General features: G+C 43.3%; 1 protein-coding gene across 1 annotated transcript; it reads right to left on the minus strand.

Annotated features, from left to right (window-relative positions):
- Nucleotides 1–4,909: 4,909 nt before the first annotated feature.
- On the minus strand, nt 4,910–8,821 carry MRPL44 (mitochondrial ribosomal protein L44). The gene is made up of 4 exons (XM_084530159.1): nt 8,636–8,821; nt 8,021–8,489; nt 6,740–6,918; nt 4,910–5,590 (listed from the first exon to the last, which is right to left on the minus strand). Exons 1-4 carry the CDS (start codon nt 8,800–8,802, stop codon nt 5,419–5,421), a joined length of 987 nt encoding a protein of 328 aa, XP_084386285.1. The 5' UTR covers nt 8,803–8,821; the 3' UTR covers nt 4,910–5,418.
- Nucleotides 8,822–9,864: the final 1,043 nt, after the last annotated feature.

The following is a 9,864-nucleotide window of genomic DNA, read 5'->3' on the forward strand; positions in this document are numbered from 1 at the left end:
AAGAAGAGATTGCAGAATTATGTCTTTGAACCCCGAATCTCTGATATTTTCTGGAGGTTTAGGTCTAATGTAGGACACTGGTGCTCCACTATTATGCTTCCTTCAGCCTTAAAGGATGCGTAATGATTTTCACGTAGCTGGATTAATTACTTTTTTGATCTGGCAATATCCCCTGCTTTACCTCCTAATCATGGATCTGGACATGTTTCCCCAAAACGCCATCTCAGTGTCACGGTGGGGCTGCTGTCAGTTAATGGTACTATGAAGTGGTGGCACCATTCTCTACAAGTAGGCAAGTGAGCACAAGATTTTTTAAAGCTTCCAAACCTGGAACCTTTACACATGCATCTCCCACACTGGTCAAAAGTGCTTCTTTTCTCTACAACGTGGAAATTTGCCAATGGCACTCTTTTCCCCTCCACCTAAGTATACCAGCCATAGGCTACAGAGCGAGACAAGTACACCACCAACCAAAGATGGGATTCAATGGTATTTAAATGTGTGTGGATCATGAAACTACAGAATCTGTTGACAGAGCAAGGAATTATAGCTAACTACCATCTTTCTACTGAACCATCTTGTGTTAAATAGTGTTAAAAGCTTTTTTGAAGTTGGATATGAAAACATTCTTTCAGGATTTTTTTTTTTGGTGACACATGCAAGTTTTTAGGGTTAGAAATGCTACAAAAAATTGGCCAAGTTATTTGAACGTCTACTGAGAATACCATTTTTTGAACACACACACACCCCTACCTATTCATGCAATTAACTTTGGTGGCCTACATTGAGTACCAAAATTAAGTATTTTAAGCAGAAATCATGCCTTCAGGACAAAGAACAATAAACTGGGCATGTGAGGTAATCATTAATCTCAAACAAGTTAGTCAAGTTACCATAAAATAAATGTTGTTCTCATTTACATAAGCATCCCAGTCTAATTAGGGGAAGACATAGGACTGCAGAGCTACTGGGATGCCATTTAAGAGGAAACTTGCAAGCATGTCCAAAACTGTATGGAACTGTGACCTCACTGGAATTAAATACAAATTCTGCCAACACCAATAAAAATCATGATTTCTTCTGATAAAAAACAGTGGTATCAGAACAAGTGAGCACAAATGGAACTGAATACTTACAGAGGTAAGGCCTCGTTTTTAATTTCCATATCAGAACAGTCAGGTTCAGTAATTGTTTCCAGCTGAAGCAGTGGGAGCAAAAGACCTAACTACTTTTAATCTGGAGCACCATCTGTTTAGGAAAAGGATCATTAAACTTAGCTATGATGGCAGGAGGTTGTCTCGATGACCCAGGAGGTCCTTTATAATTGTACAACACCTGCAGATACCATACTTGAACATGAAAGTTCAGTGACCAAAAAAAAGGCGTAGTCAAAGCACAACTACAACAGACTGGCAGAAAGCATTATATTTATTACACAAAAGTAGAAAGGATGATGATGTTTTACTTTCTCCCAACAGCTACCTTTTTTCAAGGGAAGTGCAACCCATTTTTAGGTGCACCACAATGAGCTGCATTGCTGCATCCTCTGGGACTTAGGAACAGCAGCCAGCCTTCAATGCTCGGATTCTGTCGCACAGATTAACTGTGCTCTACAACAGTTGGCTATTTACTGACCAACTGGTGACCATTTTATTTTCCTAATTTATCCGCAATTTCTTACACAAGCTGAAATGGTAAACACACAGAACCACTGCCATTGGATCACTGGAATCAATTTGAAAAGATAAAAACAATCTGTCCTTGGATGCTCCCTTCTCTACAGTTAACACGTCTCTGAACATTAAACTTCAAAGCCCAGAAGTACTTTAGAAGAGCAAATGAATAGGTTTGAGCCTGTTTAAAGTTTACCACAGCACTTGGTGACGTTGAGGACAAGAAAATGTAGGGCTTTTCTAACATTTTTGCACTGCAGCATCCGCCCTCCCCAGAAAAGAAAGAGAACACATCTTTTGATGTTTTGAATTCTTTATGGCTTTTTATAGCACCAGAGTGCCAGAGCAACTTATCCTCATTTTTGATCTCTCATAAAAAGCAAAAGAGTTTGGTATTAATTTCAATAAAGCTTTAACTTTTCACTGACAATTTCAAACTTTAAATTTAAATACAATCACTTTATAGGTATCTCTCCCTGTTGATGTCCGGTATTTCAGTCACTGTTAAAATACAAGAATTATTTCTGGATGTTTTTAGAGAAAATTACAGAAAAAACGTCTGGTTATTGTAACCAGCAGAAGCTGCAGCTGTGAACAAGCAGATGCACAGAGCATTCAGTTGTGCTACTGAACAGCTCAAAACAGCAGCAAAAGCACATTTTGAGAACAAGAAGTAACTTAATAACAGAACATGAGTGCACATTAAGAAGTTTTTTTTTCTATTTGCTTAGCTGGCACCGATACAGTAGAACTTCTCTTAACTTTCTTTAAAGAAAGTCAGTTTTAAAACTCTTTAAAGAAAAAGACAGAATCTTGATGATGGAGGGAGAAGAGCTACCTAAGGCCATTCACACATGTAGTTTGTTCAGTATTTGGGTAAAACCAAGTCTAGACCAAACTCAGCAGCAAAACTGCCATCACCTTTAATTAATTAACAACTAGTGGCCCATTTATTATTATTATTATTATTATTATTATTATTTTTAAGTCTACTTATGTGTAAGCATATTTGCATCCTTATGCTAATTACAAAGATCAAGAGAGAAATTAAAGAAAAATGAAAAACGGTTAGCATTATAGTACTGTACTTTTGTTAAAACATAGCTGTTAGCACACCCGTGACTTCTGAGTTAGCCCAGAAAGACTGGTATTTGTCTCCTGGTTTACTTGCAGTTAAGAAAAGATCTTCATTAGGATATATGGTTTGAATGGGTTAAAGGATAAACGCAATGACAGTAACAAATACCTGTATCAGATAAAGTTAGTGTAGCACCCAGAAAGGCATAATCCGGGCTGACTTGAGATCACGTTAACCTATTACAAAATTCCGTAAATGCCAGAGAACACAGCCTTTTCTACTGCGAAGTCAGTTTAAGAATATAACCGTAACAATCATTTGTGAAACAAGTTGTTCAAAGGGTTGCAAGAATAAACTAACCTGATTCTTTTTAATCGGTTGATTACTGTCCTGATGCTTGGTTTAGTTTCCCTGAAAGATAAAACGGGATTTGAGGAAGGAAGGATCATCGGGAGATACAAATGCACTTGGGTCAGAACTCACTGCCTGGGTCAGAACTAACGCAAGTAGCTTTAAAAAGTACTCACCACAAAACTACAAGGGAATTCCATCAACAAACCTTGTAGCAGAAGAAAAGCTGCCACTTTAACTGTCTACTTTTGAAGATACTTAATTCTGTAAATCTAACCAATCTTTTAACATCAGTGAGTTAGTGATACACACTTAGAAGCCAGAACCTGAAGCACAGATACCGTATCAAATGCTTTTCTGACCTTTAGAAGATTGAAAATGGAACATGTTTTCTTGTATAAGCTCCTTATTTTCCACTCACACCTCTATAAAAAAAAAGTCAACCTTTCTTTCCATGTCCCCAAACTGTCTCTCTCTTTGAACTCAAAACATTCCATACATATATTACACAATACATTGATTTATCTTACATTAAGCAGTTTCCTTCCAGCAAGGAAGGACTCAGCAATCCACTTGTCCTAGGATTTATTCTCATATTCCAAAATGTGAAGCAACAGTAAGCAGAGGCTAAATATTCTTTTAATGTAAACTGACAGAATACTGTTTTTTCCTCTCTTAAAAGACATAAATATATATATTTAAAATAGTAGTTAAATCAAACTTTGGATGAAAAAAAAAAAAAAAGAAACAAAATAACACTACTGTCCTTTTAAAATAGGTAAAGGTAAGGGAAATATCTCATCTGAAAAACTAAAAATAGCCTAAGTAATTTCAGAGTCAGCTATTATTCCCCTGGAATATCATGACCTTACTGGCTATGGTTATGTAAGTGATAATAGATCACCTAGATGTATTTTTTTTTCACTTAAACACAAGCAATTTTATGCAAAATTTATGTTAGACTGATCTTTCTGCTCTCTTTTTTACATTTTAACTCTCATCCATGGAATTTACCACACCAGAATCTAAACAACAGATTTCACTGTGACCTAGTCACACGAAGTGTTGTACACGTGCTTCAGATGTGTGGCACGACAAATAATAGCGAATGGCAGACAGGTGTTGGTTGGTTTTTGTCCCCCAGTCAAGTAGAAGAGAGCCAGATCTCATTCTCACCGCAGGGAATGCAGCACCTGCAGTGTGCCAGAGCTGCTCAGCAGCCACAACCGCAGCCTGGGACCTTTCACGGCTAGGCAGCCTTCACACAAACACAAAATAAAACGGGATATGGCAGGAAACACTTCTTTAACCACCGTCCTACATTCAACTTTTTTCTTTCCTCCTCTGAGGGCTCAGTTGCAATTTGCAATGTCATCTCACTAAATTTTAAAGGAAACAATTCCAAGAGAGCCGCACAGTCCCCATGTATCTGTCTCTCTACATGCTGTTTTCTGGTACATGTACTGAGTTCCTATTTAATAGGAACATTATAAAGGTACCTGAGTTGTTCCTCAGCAGCTTTTCAGTCACTTGAGTTACACTGGAACAGCTGCAGATGGTGCAAACAAACCAAACACCAATTTCACTGAATCCAATATACCTTAGTGTCATGAGCACTTAAAATTAAATCATCTAGTAGCCTAATATTACACAATGTTCTCCAATTTCTTTGAGCACAAGCCTTCGTGATCCTCATTTTCCTTTTTACAAATTTTAAGATAAAAAATACATCCTCCCAGAGCATACTTGAACAACAGAAGCCAATGTGTACGGCAAATAAATGTTGCAAGCAATAAGACCTCAAAAGTGCCATTTCCTTTTTTAATTGGACCACCAGTGTTAATACCACTGACGTCGCATTTTACATTTTCACAAGGTCAAGGACAAATAAATCCAGATAGAACCCAAAGACCAATGCTGCATATCTAATTCAACTCATCTTATTAACGATACCCTCAATCAAAGCCCCAAGAGAGCTTACATAAAACCTTTTTCTACATAGCGAAGTTCCTCAAGAGCAAGGACTTTGTCACATTATTAAACATCCTTAAGAACAGTCTCCCATGTTGTATGGAAAAACTTCTCAGACAGAATGCATACATTCAGAAAAAATGTACTTTTGTTGTTCAGGAAAATAACTGAATATTAAGCTTTATGTAAAAGGGAAAGATTACATTTCTTTTAAAACCGTATTTAATTTGAAATTTGCGTACACTTAAGATCAGAAAATTGAACCGAATTTTGCTTTCTGAAATGCATCTATATTTGCATGAAAGCCACTAATTCTTGAGAGAAACTAGAAGCGGCCTGTATTTTCTAGTTACTGCTGATAGCCTTTTCAGCTGTCCACCCTTGTTTGGGTTTCGAGTAATCCCAAGGTCTCCTGTTCTCTGTATACCCATACAGCTTCCGCAGCGCCACGCGGGCAGCTTCTTCCTCTGCCGCGAGCAGTGTTTCACCAGGGCCTTCAGCGATCATCTTCTTATCACTTGAAAAAAAAAACAAACAAAATGTTTTCACATTTTCATCAAAATCCTGAGCACTACTGTACATCATGAATAAGAGCTGTTAGATATTTTTTCCTCCACTGTCAGTGTGACTGTTGAAGGTAATTTCTACGTACACACACGAGTGTCAACATTTCTGTTGGCCTTTCCTGCAAAGATAAGCGATCAGATATTCAGCAGTGGAAACTCTGATCAGAAAGACATCCTCTTTCTGGAAGAACACTGCTTTGTTCAGTTGGACTCCTAACACATTACTGATTGTTCACAGTGTTCAATTTCTGCTAGCCCTGTTAAAAATATGCAAATTTGTTATTCTGGTCAGCTTAAACAAACATTCTTTTCTCCTCCCCTGGTAAGAAGGCATTTTCGGAATTCTTCCGAAGGATTCATAGAGAATTTCTCTGTGTTAGGAGCTATGTATTCAGCTCTGTTTAATCAACATCTATAGGCACTGTATAGGAGCATTTCGTAGAGGGACACAAGAGATTCCAGGAAAAAATGCAAAGTTCTTTTTTTTTTTTTTATATATATATATAAGATAAATCTTAGAAAACAAATGAACTGAAGCAGGGTAATTCAGAACAGGTTAAGGCAATCTTCCCAAGTGCTCATCTGTAGCTCATGTAGCAAAGCAACACCGTGGGCTAGGAGGCAGATCCCACCCTGCTCCAGACGAGCGATGTTTCCACCGGGCAACACACCTGGGCAGACCCTGACCACGCTCACCAGGGCCACCTGGCACGTACGTTTTGTCTGGGCAGAGACACTCCTCTTGCTTGCTTTCTAATGCCATGATTTGACCCCTATGTAAAAAGCTCTAGAACATAACGTTAGCATCTGTTCAGCCCCTCCGCCCTTGGTATCTCTTAATCTTGACAGTTTTCTATCTTGACTCTCAGGTGCATCTTGTTTAGACTTCGAGGCCCTTTAGTCCAAGGCAGTTTTGTTTTTTACTACAGCAAGGCACTAACAATGCATAAGTGGTTGATTTTAGATGGAAGTCACTGCATGGTTTCTTTTCTCTAATAACTTGGCCAAAGAACACAAGTAAAAAAGTAAAAAGACCATCCTCCCTCCTTCCCTCTCCCCGAGCTTAACTCCATTTCACTTTGCATTAGCATTGTACTAACCAGTACAGCCCAACGAAGTACAGAGGAAGAACTGTGGTGACTCCCAGCTGCCTCGTAATTCTTGGCTCTGGAGAAGAGATGTTCCTCTTGGTCAACTCTTCCACTAGTAAGCCCATGGGATTTACAACTTCCCAGATCTCAAACAGATCTTTTCCAATCAGATGGGGCATTAAAAAATCCTAAACAAAAAAAAAGAATTAGAAGTTACAATCAGTGGGAAAGGGAACAAAGGCTTTAGCTTCTATGGTCTGCTAATAAAAATGCAATATGAAGAGGCACTAACGCACTCGACAGTGAAAAGCTGAAAGGAATGATCAGCTCCACACCACAGCCAGGCAGAGCCATCCTTGTTACTGAGCTCAGCAGCACTGGTTCTGCTTCAGCCTTGCACTGGACTCACACAGAGGTGCCCATTCACATGTAAGGAAGGAGCAGCATGGGCCTGGGGGAGGCTGACAACACCCCTGTGCAGCTCTGAGCACCAGACACGCCATTCAGCATGTTTAGCACACACAAACCCCAAGCTGTACTTCTGGAGGGCTCTGCAAAGAGGCTGGAGGCACCATACAGCCCCAGAGGATGTGCACTTGATCTGATCACTGTTCCTACACAGCCCCTGGACTCGTTTCAGAAATCAGGTTCTCGCAAACATTCCTCCATTGCAAAAATAGAAGTAAGTGAAAAGGACACCTGAAAGGGCAGCAGCTCCTAAAACTACCTTGTAACACTGCATTTTAGTTGGACTTTCTTGTATGAAAAGATGTTTAGGTGTTTGCAGCAGCAGGTTTATATTGAATATAAATACATATTGAAAGCTGTACAATATTCTTTAAAACTGAAGAGGTGTGTGAGCTGAGGTGGAGTAGTTCCATTATTTGGTAGGGCAGCATAGGTCTTCAAAAGACGTTTAGATGTTGAACTTCACGATATGGTTTAGTGGAGGACTTGTTAGTGTTAGGTCAGAGGTTGGACTCGATGATCTTGAAGTCTCTTCCAACCTAGACCATTCTGTGATTCTGTGATTTTGTGACAACACTTTCCTCTAGCAAGTGGCAGCAAGTATTATAACACCACTGCTATAAAGCACCCTAAGTACATCATTTTATGCATCTGACCAGCCTCTTTTTTTTTGAACAAACAACAACCTTTCTGAATCCCTGCCATCACAGTATAGGCCAAGATATAATTTTTGCCCTTTTTCCTGTAGCTTTCGTGGCCCATAGGTGCAATAACGCCTTTTATCAGTGGAAAAAAAACAAATCCCCCCAGGCTCCGACTCACCCTGAGGAAGATGCCCGTTCTCTCGGGCCCGCTGCTGCCGAGCAGCGCTCCGACGACGGCGAAGAACGTCCTGTGCAGCACGGCCGGCGGGACGGGGAACTGCGCGCACAGCGCCAGGTCCTGCAGCGCCAGGCCCCGGGACACCTCGGCGACGAGCTCCGGGCCCGTCAGGAAGGCGACGAGCGCCGCCGTGCCCGGGGCGGGCAGGGCCGGGTGCGCGGCCTGCAGGCAGCGCCCCAGCTGGGAGCGGGCGAAGGGCAGCCCCCGAGCGCAGAGCTCGCCGTTGTCCCGCAGGGCGAGGGCGGCCGCCCCCGCCTCCAGCCCCAGCTGCCGGCGCCTCGCCTCCTCGCTCTCCACGTAGCAGGGGTTCACGAACGCGGTTTTGAGCAGGTCCAAGGAAAAGTCCTCCTGGAGGCGGCGGCTGAAGGCTTGGATCTCCGCGTGGTAATCCCAGCCGGGCTGCTCGGACCTGCGGGCACCAGAGCACACGGTTAGAAGCCGAGGCAGCCGCCCGAGGGCGAGCCCGGCTCGCTCCTGCGGGCCGCGACCGCCGCGTAAAGCCCCCGGGGCTCCCCTTGGCGAGCGGGCCCGGCCCCGGCCCCGGCCGCCCCTCACCGCCGCTGCGGGGGCGCCTCCAGGCGCTGCTGCTCCAGGTAGGCGCGGAGCCACCGCTTCTTGGCGCGGGGCGGAGCGGGGCCGTGCGCGGCCCGAACGGCCCCGGCCCCGGCCGCAGCCAGCAGCCGCCGCGACGCCCGGAGGAGAGCCCCGAGCCCAGCGGCCATGGCGGGGCGGAGCAAGGAGGCGGCGCGGCGGGGAAAGGCGCCCGGCCCTGCGCGCTGCCGGCCACGAACGGTCCGGGCGCGCGGCGGGAACGCTGAGGGGCGGCTGACAGGGCTGAGGGGGGAAAGCCGCCCCCCTCCCCCCACCGTGTCATTTGTGTCATTTACCACACAAAGTCTTTTTTTTTTTTTTTTTTTAATTCTCGTAAAAGAAGCTTCATTTATTTATTTTTTTCCCCTGTTACCCATACATCTCTTGGAAGCACACAGTAGTTCCCATCCTCCTTTACAGCAGACTTAAGGTAGCGCAGCTCTAGCTTACAGTCGGTGGTATAAAATTAATGAAAGTACCGAGAATGTGCACAGCAGGCCTTTCCTAGTGTCTTTCACTAAAAGTGAAAGGCATTCATGGTACAAAAAAGCACAGCAAATACCCTACAGAGCCAACGGAGGCATGTAATACAAGATGAATAAAGCTAAAAATAAATAAATAAATACAGGGAACAGCCAAATTTAGATGATACACAAGGAAGGAGGCATAGCAACCTACACAAAGCCAGTGCAAAAGCCATGTAATAGCAGATAGCGTGCCCTGCTTTACTTGTGGTAGTACATGAAATGTGCAAGCGCAGCTGCCCTCAGCCAGGCCCTTACAGGCTACATCTGTGTCCAGCTCTTCTCGTGCCCAACAACCTGTCCTGGTGGTCATCTTCCAGAGGAAGAAATCTCAGCGGCTTATGCCATCCAAACGTTTGTATGAGCTGGGAGCCCAAGATACACTCTCCCAGATAAATACTGTGCAAAACAGCAGTCAGTCATAAGCAAAGTCAGATACTGCACAGCTGCATAAAGGACTTTGATATGCATTTACCATCTTTGCAGTCTTCCAGGATGACGTCCCATTCACCACAGCAGAGAAGGGCAGGAGTGGGCTCCTCGGTCACTTTATGTCCCAGTGTGCCACCACCCTAGTTCTGCCAGCTGCCAAGTGGAAGGGAAGCGGTGCTGCCCCAGCAAACCGTACAGCTGGCAGCTGCACAGAGCTGCGGGGCACCTTCCCGGCCT

Source organism: Aythya ferina, assembly GCF_964211825.1.
Source record: "Aythya ferina genome assembly, chromosome: 9".
NCBI classification, from domain to species: Eukaryota; Metazoa; Chordata; class Aves; order Anseriformes; family Anatidae; genus Aythya; species Aythya ferina.

What these genes read in the sequence shown, in the direction of transcription:
- MRPL44 (XM_084530159.1), bottom strand. Translation starts at nt 8,802, where the DNA reads ATGGCCGCTGGGCTCGGGGCTCTCCTCCGGGCGTCGCGGCGGCTGCTG. An exon ending in GAGGCGCCCCCGCAGCGGCG is followed by an intron (nt 8,490 to 8,635) that starts GTGAGGGGCGGC and finishes TGGTGCCCGCAG; the next exon opens with GTCCGAGCAGCCCGGCTGGG. An exon ending in TACTTCGTTGGGCTGTACTG is followed by an intron (nt 5,591 to 6,739) that starts GTTAGTACAATG and finishes TTTTTTTTCAAG; the next exon opens with TGATAAGAAGATGATCGCTG.